The 16,241-nt window shown below is 38.4% G+C and overlaps 3 protein-coding genes across 3 annotated transcripts; 2 read left to right on the top strand and 1 right to left on the bottom strand.

Annotated features, from left to right (window-relative positions):
- Positions 1-415: 415 nt before the first annotated feature.
- LOC103432921 (bZIP transcription factor 18) lies at positions 416-3,770 on the top strand. Its single transcript, XM_008371148.4, has 4 exons — positions 416-1,301; positions 2,033-2,165; positions 2,400-2,484; positions 2,972-3,770. The coding sequence occupies exons 1-4, from the start codon at positions 820-822 to the stop codon at positions 3,346-3,348; spliced, it is 1,077 nt and encodes a 358-aa protein (XP_008369370.1). The 5' UTR covers positions 416-819; the 3' UTR covers positions 3,349-3,770.
- Positions 3,771-9,017: 5,247 nt separating this feature from the next.
- Positions 9,018-11,127, top strand: LOC103432922 (expansin-A8). Its single transcript, XM_008371149.4, has 3 exons — positions 9,018-9,384; positions 9,658-9,970; positions 10,377-11,127. The coding sequence occupies exons 1-3, from the start codon at positions 9,237-9,239 to the stop codon at positions 10,678-10,680; spliced, it is 765 nt and encodes a 254-aa protein (XP_008369371.1). The 5' UTR covers positions 9,018-9,236; the 3' UTR covers positions 10,681-11,127.
- Positions 11,128-11,910: 783 nt separating this feature from the next.
- Positions 11,911-16,031, bottom strand: LOC103432923 (mini-chromosome maintenance complex-binding protein). The gene is made up of 14 exons (XM_008371150.4): positions 15,648-16,031; positions 15,363-15,476; positions 15,155-15,262; positions 14,819-14,947; positions 14,408-14,452; positions 14,206-14,310; positions 13,951-14,109; positions 13,739-13,813; positions 13,466-13,579; positions 13,105-13,307; positions 12,898-13,033; positions 12,491-12,715; positions 12,267-12,334; positions 11,911-12,183 (listed from the first exon to the last, which is right to left on the bottom strand). Exons 1-14 carry the CDS (start codon positions 15,813-15,815, stop codon positions 12,069-12,071), a joined length of 1,764 nt encoding a protein of 587 aa, XP_008369372.1. The 5' UTR covers positions 15,816-16,031; the 3' UTR covers positions 11,911-12,068.
- Between the last annotated feature and the right edge of the window lie 210 nt (positions 16,032-16,241).

Genomic DNA, 16,241 nt, shown 5'->3' with positions numbered 1-16,241 from the left:
GGGTGTGGCGGGCTGCTGTTCAATGTTGGAAATTAGGGTTTTCTTTTGTTACTTTATCTCTTTTACTGAGCTTAAGCTTGTCTGGGCCTCCCTAGTTGTATTGGGTTGTTGCTTACCATTTGCTTTAGTTCTTTATTTTTGAACTTCCTGTTTAAACTTTTATACTGGTTCCTCTTTGTAATGAATTTTCTCTCTGTTTTTTTTTTTTTCGAAAAAAAAGAAGAAGAAACATTTACACATTGGTTATGTAGGAGCCTACTCATAAAGGTCTCATCGTGTAGTACTAGTACTAGTATCACTATCGCTTGTCTCGTGCTTTTTCTCAAAGCATCTCACACCAAACTTCTTAAAGATGATGCCCTAATTTTCTATATTCACGTTGATATTTATAGTTTTACGCTATCTACTATCTTACGCTCATTAATGAAGCATTCATTATTTTTTTTAAATCAATGTGATTTAAACATGAATTCTGTAATGTTATCATTTTAGACTTATGTTAAGAAAAATATGCAGACATTTAAAAAAATAAAAACAAAGCATTTTCTAAGTTTGTTTAATCAAGTCCGACATAACATGGGCCGTTGAATTTGGTGATATTTAAGAGTCCATTGGGCTACAATCATAAATGTATAATCTCGATCTCCAGTCTTATCCACATGACTACGACGCCGTTTCATTCGTTTCTCAGTTTCGCTCCGAAATGTCCCTCCAACTTGATCTCGAGTGAAGAACACTCACTGTCAACGCATTTAGTACGGTCCCGGGGAGAGAGAGAGAAGAGAGAGAAAGAGAGCTCTGAGCGCCGGACTCGACAGAATGCAAGATCCGGCCAACCCGAAACCGGATCCGAGCTCCAGCTCTCAGGACTCTCACCACCCACGCATGGCGCCGCCGTTTCCAGACACGACTCCGAGCGCCCCGTTCCGGGGCTCCTACCACCGTCGAACCCAATCCGAGGTTCATTTCCGGATCCCCGACGACCTGGATCTGCTCCAGGACCCGTCCGGCAGCTTCGAGGAGCTGGGTGGCTCCGAGGACGACATCTTCAGCACATACATGGACATGGAGAAGCTCGGATCCAAACTCGATGACGGACCCTCCGACGTGAAGCCCGAGAATGCCGACGGTTCCATGCAGGAGGAGGGAGGCGGCGGGTTTGGTGGGGAGATGAGCGCGAGGCCGAGGCACCGCCATAGCAACTCTGTCGACGCGTCTTTGGATAGCGTAGAGGCGAAGAAGGCCATGGCTCCCGATAAGCTCGCTGAGCTCTGGACCGTCGATCCCAAGCGAGCTAAGAGGTATTTCTTGAACCTGTTTCTATCGACATTGTGTTTCTCTTACGTTGTTTGTTCCTAATTTTTGTGCATCTCAAAATTGTTCACGTTTTAGTTGGATATGATCAGCTTAGAAATAATGATTAGAAATAAAGACCAAATCTTTGGAGGGTTTTGTGTTTTCTTAATCATGATTAAGCTGATGAGAAAGAAATAACTAATACAGATGCTGAAACTGCGTAATCTGCGATTTGCTGAAATCATTTCCCTAATTATAAATGCTAAAGAAGCATTCTTTATAAAAAAATGCTGAGGAATCATTATGATTATATCATCTTTCTTAACCGAGACGTTCGACAACCATTTATGAGCTGGTTGTTCAATAGTAACACCGAAATGATCCAGAAAAAAAGGTTCGTAAAGATAATTTCTTTCATCATTCCCAAGTTTACAACAAATTGCCGAGATTTTTCAAACACTTTAGGATGTTTAGTAGGAACATTGTTGTTTTCATGTCTCCTGTCCCCTCAAGAAAACGTAGATTTGAAGTATAAGAAGGCAAAAGGCTGAGGTTCTATCTCAAATACTTCACACTTAGATCTTCATTATACAGCTTAGCATATAGCATCTATCTTAAAGTACTCCGCTAGACACACTCGTATCTATAATATATTGGATAATTATAAAGTTAATTATTTGAGTGAAGTTCGTGGTGGTGTTTTCAAAGAAAGTTCACCATGTACATATTGTTCCAGGATTTTGGCAAATCGGCAGTCTGCTGCTCGGTCAAAAGAGAGGAAGGCCCGGTACATATCAGAACTTGAAAGAAAAGTTCAAACGCTACAAACGGAAGCTACTACTCTATCAGCACAGCTGACTCTGTTCCAGGTTCTTACTGAAATGCTGATATGGCTTGCCGTATATGATTATAGTAATGTAGTTTATACAAATACAGTTGAGTGGCATGCTCTAGCTTCATGCCAGCTCAAAGAGATTATTTTGACGTTTTACAGTACTTGTAGTTAGGAGATGTTTGACGTTTTACTCAGTACCTGCGTATTGCTTGTTCTCACTGATTGCTCTCTGAGAGGTTTTTATTTGTTTACTTGTGTTATTTTCTAGAGAGATACATCAGGCTTATCTTCTGAGAACACAGAGCTTAAGCTTCGAGTGCAAGCTATGGAACAACAAGCTCAATTACGTGATGGTATGTGTCATCAACCCATTTTTTGCTTTCTAATTTTCATTGTAGATCTCAGTTTCAGTCTTTTTTCTCGTTTTACTTCTTATGCATGTGGACGACAATGGATCATCATCTGAATATTGTTCCAGGCTGGTTCAACACTATTTTTGGGGTTAATACCAGTTAAAGGGCACTAAGTCGATAGCTATCCCACATTTAGAAAATACTAGTATAACACCCTCCTCTTTGAGTCTCTGAGGTATTGAAAATTCAAAAGTAACCGCTGCCTTTGCGTCTGTTGTACGCTTAATGATGTGGTCTCTCAGAAACATGAGTACAATCAATTCACCGATTTGCTTTTAAGCTCTTGGTTATCTCCTTTTGCTTGAGTCTGTTAACCGTACTTTCAAGTGCGTGGTTGTCTTACCCATGTTCTCAAACTAAGTTTCCCAATTGTACTATCGCAATTTCTTACCACCGATACTCTTGTGCTACTTTTCTCATAATACAGCTCTCAATGATGCACTGAAGAAAGAACTTGAGAGGCTCAAGGTTGCAACTGGAGAACAAATAACGCACACTGATTCATACAATCTGGGTATGCACCATTTTCCATATTCCCAGTCCCCGTTCTATTCCAATCAGGCACAGCCCGGGTCACGGGATTCCCAGAACATTCACATGCCACAGTTCCATCAATTCCAGCCTAATATGTCTGCTCACCATCAGCCTATGCTTGCATCATCCCAGTTGCATGCCTGCTCAGACATGTCGCAGCAGGATCCTATTGGCCGATTTCAGGGGCTTGACATCAATAACAGAGGTTCTCATCTAGTGAGACCTGAAGGGCCCTCAATATCTTCCGGCGAAAGCAACAGAAGATTTTAAAACCTAACCTACCCCAGGTCCACCTTATTTGTTGGATTGTTCATAGACTGACCTCAGCCAAAGGTATGGTTTAAACTTGTTTTATCGGACTTTGATTCTTTGAATTGATTGCTCCCAAAATTTTTGGTAGCTGCTTTAGGTCGTGAGTTATTGATGAATGCTTATCGATTTCCAAATTCATTCGTTCGCGTTGCTCATGTGATTTTAAGAGATGCAGCTCTTCGTGCCGGGGAACCCCCTTCTCCCCCATGTGTTGTGTATTCGTTTGTAACCGTAGATAATTTGACGTGCTGTGGAATCCATGTTGTTATGTCCATCCCTTGTCACTCAAATTAAATTAACTTGCTTTGATGTAACATACAATTGATGCTTCTTGTTCTTCTTCCTTTCCTGATAAGAAATGCAATCTGATTTTTAACTTCCGATATATCGCAATGGTATGAAAAATTGTGTCGGATTTTTAACTCCCCCGTCGAAATTGTGAAGTGTAGTCCAAGTAATTATCAATATCAATTGGAAGGATCCATTCCAACCCTTTTTTGGGGTGTAAAGGACCAACGGCGGTCTATGTGATCAATGGTCCCACCCCCTTGTGTGGTGCCATATTTGCTGTCAGACGCAAGACTTTCTCCTCCTTTTCCGGCTCTAACAAATGATTTATAGGCCTTATTAGCCTACGATTATTTAAAAAAAAAGAAGAAAAATGGAAAGTGAAAAAGGTAATCGCAGGCAGCATCTGTTGAAACAGAATTCATAGGTAGCATATGTTGAACTTTGAACCTCTTTTGGTATTGAAAAAAGAAGCATCACTAGACTAAGACCTAGTCGCCCGTCATCGTCATTCTATCAGTTCATTGATCTATATAAAAAAAACAGAGCTTTATAATACCAGACACAGGTAACATGTCACCAGGTTTGCAATGGCCTACACTACAAGTTATCCACATAAATGCACATGCCTGGTGTGGAGGAGACTCTTTGTTTGAACAATCTTAGCACTATATTGGAAGTTGGCAACACATGTGGGACTAGTTGTGGCTGCTATGACAGACCATGTTAATAACTACCCTAAAAAAATTGACCACTCAAATACTTGTTGCCAATAAGCAAATGGGTCCTTTGTTTTCTTTTGGGATGCTTAGTTTTATGCAATTGGGATAGTTGGGGACTAAATTATTGGACAACCCCAGTGAAGGGCACTTTTCATGGGTCCTCCACACTCAACATTTGGATAATATCCACATGCCTTTTTGTGAGATCTCAATTCAAGCTCCTTCTACCTTTGTCCAAAAGAGAAAACAAGGATAAAGGTATATGAATTATTAAAAGACGGGGTTATTGACATTGCAAAAGAGTCATTATTTAGCAATTTGACTATTTGACTATGAAGTTGCATAGACTTATAAATAAGTTGGGCTATTTTCATTTTGTCAATTAGTTTCATGGTGGAACCTCAAGTTTCTTCATGGCATTGGGACATGTTGTCTCACGTGTGAAGCTCAACGACCACACATGCCCCATGTTACCCCGGTTATGTTGTCCACGTATTAGGCTCGAAAATTCGACACATGTGAGGGGCATGTTGAGAATGAATCCACATTGATGGGAGGAGAGACATTACATAGACTTATAAGTAAGTTGGATTACTCCCCATACTACTAATTGGTTTTATAATGAAACCCTAAACCCTAACCTTCTCCAATATTTTTATAAAAACAAATGTAAGATAACATTTATGAGTCGTTGGTAATGCAGAATATGGTGAACAATATTTAGTGTGCAGAATGACGTTTTTGAAGTTGCAAAATATAATATATGAGTGATCTCTTTTCATTTTGATTGTTAATAAAGAGGAAGAAAGAAACACCTACCTCAATACTATTTAATAGATTGCTCAAATGTCATAGTCGCATGGCAAACACATACAATAAATGAAAGCTTGCAAAATATTCTCCCTTTTCAAAGTCCACAGCTACAAAAACTCTCTTCCTCAAAGTCCATGGCTACACCAAAAGGTCCAAAACCCAAAAACCAAAAACTTGTAAATATATTTAACATTGAGGCCATAAACATTGACTTTGCACCGAATTCGGTGTAGCATCACTCACTTTGGACTATTGCCATTTATTCACTTATTTTTAAGTATTCCAATTATACTATATTTTGTGCTTATCTTGGGCGTACCGGACGTGATTTCTCGATGTGTGACAAATTTTGTTGTGTTGTAATCCTATTCCTCATGTATTTGTAGGAGTGGTTTCCACTTGATCAAGTTTACTTTTCTTCATGTTATGATGTCCCGACGGCAACATATAGGTTTCAAACGTATTTTAGAGTCGGATCATGATAAGTTTAGCGGTACAATAATATTTTATTTTAAACTACTTTTATTATGAGAAGAGAAACTCAAGTTGCGTTAAAAGGGGCAGACATAGTGGTAGAAATAAGTTGAGTATTTGTCGATAGCTAATCAAACATCTAATTTAACAAAATCTATCATTTGCCAAAAAAAAAAAAAAAAACAAAAGACGGACACAATACTTTAATGCACCGGCCTAATCAACATCAACCAAAATAGGAAATGTATATGTGAAAAAAATGTACGTGAAATAACAAATCCTAGAGATTTTGATGCGGCAAATCTATCCCCATAACATTCCTTTACACAAGAGACAAGTTTGATGATTTTGTTGAGGGGAAAATTCTTATCCAGCATTAGTAGATGTTATCTCATGTGGCGGATGCACTACTAGTACCAAGTTGGTCCCAAAACTATTCGAAGTTTGAGAAATAAGTATGTGAAGGTTTTTGGAAACTCTCTGAATATTTTACATTATATTTTTTTGTGTCCATTAAGTGTTAGGTGTAATGCATGCTAGCATTTTCGGTAGTACTTGGTAGGTTGCGTTGACAATACTCGACAAATACTCTCGATAACACTTATCAAATTGTTTCGGCAAATATCAATATTCATTAACATATGCTGCAACATAGTTTGGTGGAAGACAAACTTATCAAGTGTTCGCGCTATGTTTTTATCTAAAAAAATTTGAATCTTTAACATTGAGATCTCCGACTTTCAAATCTGAGGCCGCATGTATAAAGTTCAAAATTATTCCTTCGCTTTTATCTTCCACAAGCCGTAGTCAAATTTTTTTTACTTTTAAGTTCTCTAATAGTTTCATCTATGTTTTATTTATTTATCATTATCTTTTGTTTTTTTGGACAAATATTTATTTATCATTATCTTAGAAAACCAAAAAGGATCACTAAAATCATCTGAAAATGATGTATGAATTTAATGGACCGCCAAGCCCGGGAATTGCATGTGCTCGTAACATGGTAGGGCTCATCATCCAAATATAATTCAAATTTTCAATTAAAAAAAATTATCATTATTTTTTTATAGTTAAAGTCTCGATTATAAAAAGAAGAATACTTGCTTCCACCGCTAACATAAAATAATAAAATGAGTGAGAAAAAAAAAATTTATTCGGAAAAAAAGATTTATTAAGAGCCTTTTCATTTACATGCAGATGCAGTAACACTGAAATCACGTACACTTATGAAATAAAATAACATTCTTCATTAATTGTTTTTAGCTCTAGTTTTGGATGAGTTTCTCTCAATTATGTCTGGTAATAAAATAATGTACGCCGGCCATACTAAACTTCTCCCACCATTTTCACCATGACATGCCAAAAAGCATTTACTTTAAAATGATTATCATCCACGCACTCTCTTAATCTTGATGATTAGGTTATATTGTCAACAAGTAACATGCTAATCTTATTTTATTTTCTTAATTTAGTCGCATTGAAGGCAACAACGTGTGTGGTTGATAATTTTATATGTGATGAGCCCTAAATCAAATTGGGGTGCGTTGTTTGGGTTGACAATTAATCCACTCATACACAACTGCCATTTTTGTCTTCTTAATTTTATAATATTTTCACTTTTCTTAACAATGCTTTTCTATTTCATAATCTCAACCGACAATTTTTTCTAGAAAATTATATACTCTTTGGTTTTTCCGAATGATTCGATGAATCACCTCTAATGATTTAAAGTTTTAATGAAAGAACTAGATTAGTAGATTTAGTTGTTTGATTAACTTGACTAATACTTAGGCCTCATTTGAAAGTGTTTTTAAAATAACTGAAACCGCTCTTGGTGAGACTTTGAGTTCCAAAAGCCAAACCTCTCTAAAATAAAACCTAAAAAGTAAAAACGTGCAAGACAAGTTGCAAACGAAAAAGAAAATCCAAAAAGGTTAGGTAAAAAAGGAAACCACACATCAAGAAGGAGAGACAAACTTGAATGTCGAGATGCCCAAGAAATCTGATTGTAGAAGGGGAAGAATCTTTATAGGAGGAGTGGCATGCCAAACAAATGAAGACGAGAGAAGCCCTAAATTGGATAATTTATTTGCAAGAGCAACGAAATACCATGTGCTGCAATTGGGTCTAGAGCGACCAATGAGGAGAAAAAAACCAAAAGAAAAACAAGATATCATGTTAGAAAAGTCACTTTAAATTTGGATTCCAAAAGTACTTTAAGTGCTTTTTAGAAGAATTACTAGATATGTGCTTCTTGCAGAAAACACTTAAAGTGTTTTTCAAAATCTACTTTTAAGAATTATGTTTAAAGACATTTTCACTAAAAACACTTTAAGCTGTTTTAAAAATACTTTCAAACGATCCTTAATAGATTCCCAATCTCTTCAAATCATCAACACACGTGGGATAGTTCAAGCTTCTCGCAAAGGTGGTAATGATTTTTATGTCGGATTTTCGTTTTCCAGTGGATCCTCTGCATTGGTTCATTGCATTCTCCAAATGATTCTTTTATCTTATCTTTTCGGATTTTTCAGAAAGTTATGAAGCAAATCAAAGGAAAAAGGTAGCAATGAGTTAACGTCATTTCTTGAGCATTTTTAGCAGTTAATGGATCAAGGCGTGCAAAAAATGTTTTAACTTTTCAAAGACTGCATACTGATATTCATATGTCCAACAAGAAAATCTGCCTTACAACTTATTGTATATCTGATGTGTTTAAGCGGTTTGTTACCCATTTATTGACGGTGAGTTCGTTCTACGAACATGAGAGATTATGATGTGCTTAATTTGACCTCAACAAGTGATGATAATGAATCTCTTACTCACTCGACTTAACATTCACACAATAAATCACTTTACAACTCCTATTTAATTACAAGTCTAAGCTACGGCTGGAGATAAACACAAGAACGTAACTCAGGAAAACTAAGATTCTCCCCAAATTATAGCCACTAAATTGGACTTGTGATCGAACCTAAACACCCCAAATTGAAGGACTTAATTTCCGTAACTCAAGGCAAATTCAGAAGAAAATCAACAAATTACCAGTTTCTACATTGACGGACTTAATTTCCGTAACTCAAGGCAAATTCAGAAGAAAATCAACAAATTACCAGTTTCTACAAGTAATCGTAGACTAGTAGAAAAAAGTATTTCTAAAATAACGAAAACGGTTGAGAAATGCATGTGGAGGTAGGGTCATGGGGAATAGCAGTTGGTGAGTCCAACTGGAACATTTCCATGTGCACATGGATTCTTGTGATATGACCTGAAAATATGAATCTCTGTTTATATGTGGTTACCTCTCTCTCTCTCTCTCTCTCTCTCTCTCTCTCTCTCTCTCTCTCTAAAAGGTAATCAACATGGTGCCAAAACCTAAACTTGCCTCTTTCTGTTCACACTGCCTTCAACTCTCCTATATAAGCAAACCCCCAATTCATCCCAATGCAACCACTCACCTCTCACTTTGCACTCAGTACTTCCTCCTCCTCCTCTCTCCCTCTCTCTGCCTCTCTCTCACCTTAGTTTCTCTCTCTAAACACGTAAACAATGGCTTTTACTCTTTCTCACTCCACCATTGCTCTTCTGTTCTTTGTCCTCAATATATGTCTTCAAGGTACTTTTGGTGACAATGGAGGTGGATGGGAAGGTGGCCATGCCACATTTTATGGTGGTGGTGATGCCTCTGGTACAATGGGTAAGTCTAATTCACTTCTTTTTTACTTTAGGGTAACTTTATGTGGTAAAGTTAAAGTGACTTGAATTTGAATGTGTAAAACCCAAACTCGTGGATGCAGTCACACTGGCTAGAGCAGATGTGCATTGATCCAACTTTAAATTTGTCTTATTGTAGCTTAGATTAGTTCAAAGTAGAATATCACTTGTAGACAAAAAACCGAAGACCCAAGATGGAGATAGTAAATATTTTTTACCATGAATATTGATGGGGTTGTGTATTTGGATATTGCAGGAGGTGCTTGTGGATATGGAAACTTGTATAGTCAAGGGTACGGAACCAACACTGCAGCACTGAGCACAGCTCTCTTCAACGATGGCTTGAGCTGCGGGTCTTGTTATGAGATGAAATGTGATAGTGACCCCAAATGGTGCCTCCCCGGCAGCATCATTGTCACCGCCACCAACTTCTGCCCTCCTAACTTTGCTCAGTCCAACGACAATGGTGGTTGGTGCAACCCTCCTCTCCAGCACTTCGATTTGGCTGAGCCTGCTTTCGAGAAAATCGCTCAGTACCGAGCTGGAATTGTCCCCGTCTCCTTCAGAAGGTAAAAAACAAACATTTACTTAAACTGCCTCGGTAATTTTTACACGTGACCTGGAAACTTATTTACAACAGAAATGCTACTATGAAAGTATATGAAGCCAATCACCACAATGCCATGCCGTTTAACTTTTTCTGCATGACACTGCGTGATTGACCTATAGAGGTGTGAATCTCTTTCTTTCTATCTCACTCATCTAATGACCAGGTCACGCGGCAAGTGAGACAAGAAAAAAAGCGATACACACCCGTTACACAGTGACATTTTGTCACTTGATTATATAAAGTGCAACATGAAAAAAAGTCTCGTGTGACAGTCACATTCCAATAATTTATTTATTTTTGCCGTTGAAAGTTAGTATAATTTGTGAGACAGTGAAATTAACATGCTTTTGTTTGGTAATTTGTAGGGTTTCATGTGTGAAGAAGGGAGGAGTAAGATTCACAATCAACGGCCACTCATACTTCAACTTGGTTTTGATCACAAACGTGGGAGGAGCAGGAGATGTGCACTCAGTGTCGATCAAGGGCTCCAACACAGGGTGGCAATCCATGTCAAGGAACTGGGGCCAGAACTGGCAGAGCAACTCTTACCTCAACGGCCAGAGCCTCTCCTTCCAAGTCACCACCAGCGACGGCAGAACTCTCACCGCCAACAATGTTGCGCCGGGCAACTGGCAGTTTGGCCAGACATATGAGGGCAGTCAATTCTGAGACTCCTCCGGCAGTAAAACGGTCAAAAAGTCTGGTGAACGGTGAAGGGTACAACCTTGTACGTGGATGGGAAGAGGATAGTTGAGGGTTTTTTTTTTTTTTTTTTTTTTTAGGAGGCAACTGATTGCTGAGGTGGCTAATTGGCACCCGCTAGGCCTATCTATAATATAATATAATATATATATATATATATATATACAGTGAGGAGATTGTGTCCGTTCGATTTGATGATGATGCATTTTGTACCGTTGGATGTGGTATGCAGATTTTATTACTCATACCCCGAGTAGGTACTGAACCCAGATGGAGCAAATTTGTACTTTCACCTTTATTATATATACTTAGGTTGGTGGATTCTTCATGTGACTTGTATAATGAATTGAGATAATTTTTAGATTTCTATGTTCGGAATTGACGAATCTGAAGATTCGGATAACTTATTTTAAATCATACAGCTCTCATTAGTTCATTCCACTTATCTATCTCACACAAATCAAATTTCGAAAATCTCTTTGTTCAACAGCCTAAATCTCAAGTTCTTCGTCTCCGAATACAGAGATCCAGAGAAAATTTCGATTCTTATAAAATAACTATTTTCGAGTCTTAATAATTTTTTTTCAAACTATATATTTTTGTGGACTAAAGTATTAGTAGGGAACCTTTCTCTAAAAAGATGTGTAGCTCGTGTGACCAACTCTACTGCTCCTCTACTGCTTTCCAGGTAATTCAATGCTATTACAATATTCAAATACAAAAGCTTTGGCTTTGGAATAAATAAAGAGGTATGCAACGTGCTTGAAATCAAAGTGACCGACATGAGAAATAAGATGCCTCGCCCGTGACATCTCTCTACTGCAATAGTGCACTGTAGCTACATTGTTGTATGGTAGAATGGCTGTCAAAACGTTTTGCAATAGACTAATATAATTCGTTTGTGGCCGGAACTTGAATAGTGTTGGGTGAACGAAGTTAACACTTGTGTTTAGCGGTTTTAACATCGTCGATCCAATTTGCAAGGATCAAAAGGAATGTCTGTCGTATGCAGTTTTACCCTTGCTTTATAAAAAGACAGTTTCTACGACTCAAACTCAGGACATTTCGATCACCTAAGTGCAACCTTTTCGTTGATTCAATCTTGCACCTCAACATATTAGGTTTGAATAAAAGTTAGTGTTATCATCATTCGATCAAAAAACCTAAAGAGACACTATTCAGTAAACCAAACAGAAATTTGATGTAAATTGGCCAGCATTTTAACATTAACGGCACAAATATTTTCTTACAAAAACATCCGCACCGATGGCCGGTAACAGCCATGGGCTACAATTTACCCAAGTTAATCAACCCTTGTAATTAACAAACACAAATCGTAGTAGTAAATACTACATTCACTTGAGCCTCTCTCTTCGTAACCTCTCGAGTTCCTTGACCATCTGCCAGTGTTCTAATGATAGGGAGGTTTCACCAAAACTCATCGACATCAATCGACCCATTGTCAGCAATCTGTAAGCACAAGCAAGAATATAATGAATGACTAACGAATCTCGAAGAAGAAAGAACAATTCGCAAATCTTTCAGTCTCTAACCTGCTGAAATCTTGGGTTCCCAGTGTCCTATCTTCCTGCCTTGCTGCAACCAAGTCATTTTCTATCACCTGTAAGGTTTCAGACGACGACATCAGCCAGAGGCAGATTGATTAATTATCATACATGGAGAACAAACACTTCTGAACTAAATTCATAATCCTAAGTTCCCAACTCTATTGGAGTAGGTAATTTCAGGGTAACAAGTTGTCCAAAGCAACTCTTACCTTCTGTAATTCTGAGTCAATAGAATGTGGCAATGATCTAAGAGTAGCCAAGTACCATCTCCAAGCCTCTAGTGCTTCTGTGGTGACTTCAGCGGAAGCCACTGAAGAAGGGTGGAAAGGTAACACAACATCAGCTGGCAAAATGTTTGATTTGCCTTCCGAAAGAACAAGCATTTGGATGTCTGCTGGCATGTCCAGTTTATAGAACTTGAAATCATATTCCACCTGAAAAGGACAAATTAAAAGTATCATGCCTTAGTGTGCATTTCGGTGCTATAAACTCTGACGTAATAATAGTCTCATAAGGCACAAATCTACCAAAATTCACAGGTTGCCAATCTTAGTGCATTAAACAGTAATACATAAAGAAACGCATAGAAGTATGTATAGTAGAATAGATAAATCACCTTTTGCAACTCTATTAAAGTTTTAAGCAATCTTGCATTTTCAACCCCGACAGAGTTAAGAATGCCAGCTTCCAGCCGGGTCTCATCAAATATCACGTGTGAACCCTCAGCCAGCTGCAGGGCTCCGGTTATCAGCCTGGAGCAATGTGAAAAGTTAAAAACTAATACAAAATTGACACTAAGCTACAGAATCGAAAATCTCTTTACCTGCTTGTCTCATAATCCTTTCTTGGCGCAAGAGAAGCAGTGTTGAGATAATCCACTGTTAGGGATATGCATTGTGTGAAAGGTAAAAGATTCTTGAGAGCAAGACCAAGCTGGGTGCCAAACACAGGCGCACTTTCTCTGCTTAAACAAGTAAGATTTAGTGAAAGCTTCCCCACAGCAACAGTTCCAGCTCTTGAATACACCTGTGAAAAGCAGATCAAATCATATACCTCATAAGTAAAGGAGATGAGAAGAGAGGTCATTTAAGGGATTGAGATAAGACACGATGAACAAAAATAACGTAAAAGTATCATCAAGTGGATCCAACACTGAATATTTAGATATGAGAAGGACCGTTTACCATGGACAAGAGATGCAACAGCATGAAATTAGCAGCTATACCATCATTGCCAAGAACAGCTGTAAGATGCCTCAAGAGAGCTTCCCTGATCTCTTTCACCAAGTTCGGCTTTGGCTATAAGATAGACAGTAATAGCATTGTCAGCACATATCACAAGTAATTAAAGTAAGAATGTGAAACAGGGGGAATTTAGATATCCCAGGTTGGCAGAAACACACGCAGACTATACAAGTCCTTTGATGAAATATGAGACAATAATGAGCACAAAATCACCTCGTTTGTAGGGGAACACGGAAGGAAGTCGTGAACTGCAAGTTTCCTGTGAATAAAACAGTGGAGACGTGGTACCTGAAACAAGGGAAAATTGTGAAAAAATATAAAATTGAATGTACTAATAGTCCAACACTGAATGCTAACAAGCTGTACAGAACAACACATACAAGAATAAGACCAAAAATTTCATCAATGGAAGACGGAACCAATACCTTATTAGGGGGCAAGTGAACCAACACATCTTCACTAAAACCATTCGTGAAATCATCTGATTCATCTTTGTCCTCTTTAAACTCTGAATCGAAAGTGAAGACTCCAACAAACTCAAAAACCTCGTTTAGCTTTAAGTCAGACTCTAAACAATCGTAAATCTGATAGCATACAAGAGTTTCATCAGCTTTCACGAAAAGAGAGAATAAATCTCGGTACATAACTTTTCTATTGGCATAATAAATTGTCCAATGTACCTTAATAAGACAAGGAAGTGAACCACTGTTAACATCAGGTGCCATAATCATACCAGAGCTGGTGCCCTCAGTAATTGACTGCTGAGTAGAATGTCCATTTTCTTTCTGGAAAAGGTGAAGATATTTAGCAAGGATGAGTTTTTGTTTCATTAGAATCGAAAGCTAATGTTTTTATTCAATTAATAAAATTGGTCCTACATACCAGCTTTTTGGTAGAAGGAGAACCTTCAATCCCATTATCCGAGACCTGTCATTTAATGCAGTATGTCAGGTACACAAACAAGATGACATCTTTCCGATACATAGCTGAAGGACACTTCACTTGAGAGATGAGATATACCGACAGAATTAAAAATTGTCAACTCATGAAGTCCCAAAATAAACCAAGCATGACGAATAGCCTATCAAGCAAATTATGACAATCCAATTATCTAAAACCTGACCCTTGCAGAGATCTACCTACTCAATTGCTAAGGAAAACTTCCTAAATTCATATAACTAAGTTAAAGCACAAAGATGGTGATAAGGCGATTTTGCATTGTAATGCAGTTAGCCTTTTCTACTTAAAACACGATTAACCTTTCACTACACAGATTATGAGAATGAAAATTACATCGTAATCCATGTTATCAGTAGCTTCAGCATCCACTCTCGGGCGCTTCTCTTTTTGTTGGGTTCCTGATTCCATACTTGCATACATCACCGCGTTAGAAGATTCGGCCCATGAATTCTGTCCCGGCACCTAAACACAAATACAAAACAACAACACAAGAAAACTCATATCACCGAATGAGCCACAATGTTAATTCCACGCATCCAAACTGAAAATTCTAGCAGGACATTTAAAATTCAAGGAATGTCATTACCCTAACAAAATAAAAATTCAAACACAGCCACCAACACTAAGCATATAAGTATGTGCTAAGAGTTTGATTACAGTCTCACTCACCGGGGTGCAGTAGAGCATACGGCGTTCCCATAACCGCATATCCGGCGTGGAATCCACGGGGAATTGAGGAACATCCGTGAACTTGTTGGTCCTCCAAACAGAGCCATCCTTCAATACCAACCAGGCATTATTTTCGTGGCAACTAAATAAACTAATAATCCTATGTTGCACAGACAGAAAAATGCTCAGAGAGCATAAGACAAGCTACCTTATAAGCACCGACATAGAATTCATTTCCCAACATGTCTTGTATCATTCCTCGAAATCGAACGAGTGTGTTGGGCTGAACCCATCTTATGCTTGCAGAATTCAAAATTGGTACCTAAATTTTCACGAGCAATAAATTTTCAAATTTTAATTGACATTTCACAGAGAAGCTAAAATCAAGAGATTAAAAGAGGGAAAATGATACAGAATTAGGGTTGTCAAGGGCAATTAAATGAGCCCAAATCAAAAAGCATAGAAATTGAGGGTGTAGGGTTTGGGTTCAGACCTGAGAGAGGCCGCCATCATCGTAGAGGAAGTTGCGGAAGAGATCGACGGCTCCCCAGTCCCGGCCGTCGAAGGAGGCCGGGTCGGATCCCGAAGCAATCGCCTTCTCGAAAGTGGACCGGACCGCTCCGAGAGGGTTCGCCAGACAGTCGTACGCTACTCCCACCATATCTGTTTCTCTCTCTCTCTCTCTCTGAATTCTCTCTCAGTCACTCTCTCGATGTGGCGGTTGGGATCGGCTTCCCGCGCTTTTAAGTGAGGTCGTTGGGTTTTCCCGCTAAGAAGTGCTTGTTCCCGCCATTTTGGTCCTAGGTTTACTGGCTGGCTCCATGTTCTTCCAACTTACGATGAGTATAGTGTGATGAGTTTTAGATCGTCGGATGTCATAGACGACTTTTGGATCGTTGGATGCGGGAAAGCTAATTTGTGTTTGGCTTTTGCTTGTCTTGGTTTGGAGATAGGATCATCTTTGTCAGGATACGAGAATCCTTTAATCTTGTCATTTCATCATATATTATACGGTTAGTTTTCGTTAGATACTGTTTGAATTCTATTTTAAATAATATAATTTAAAATTATTTATGATGTACGATAA

The sequence above is a fragment of the Malus domestica genome, chromosome 07, assembly GCF_042453785.1.
Source record: "Malus domestica chromosome 07, GDT2T_hap1".
Classification (NCBI taxonomy): domain Eukaryota; kingdom Viridiplantae; phylum Streptophyta; class Magnoliopsida; order Rosales; family Rosaceae; genus Malus; species Malus domestica.
Note: the sequence above shows the minus strand (reverse complement) of the source record. Positions and strands in the feature narration are given on the sequence as shown.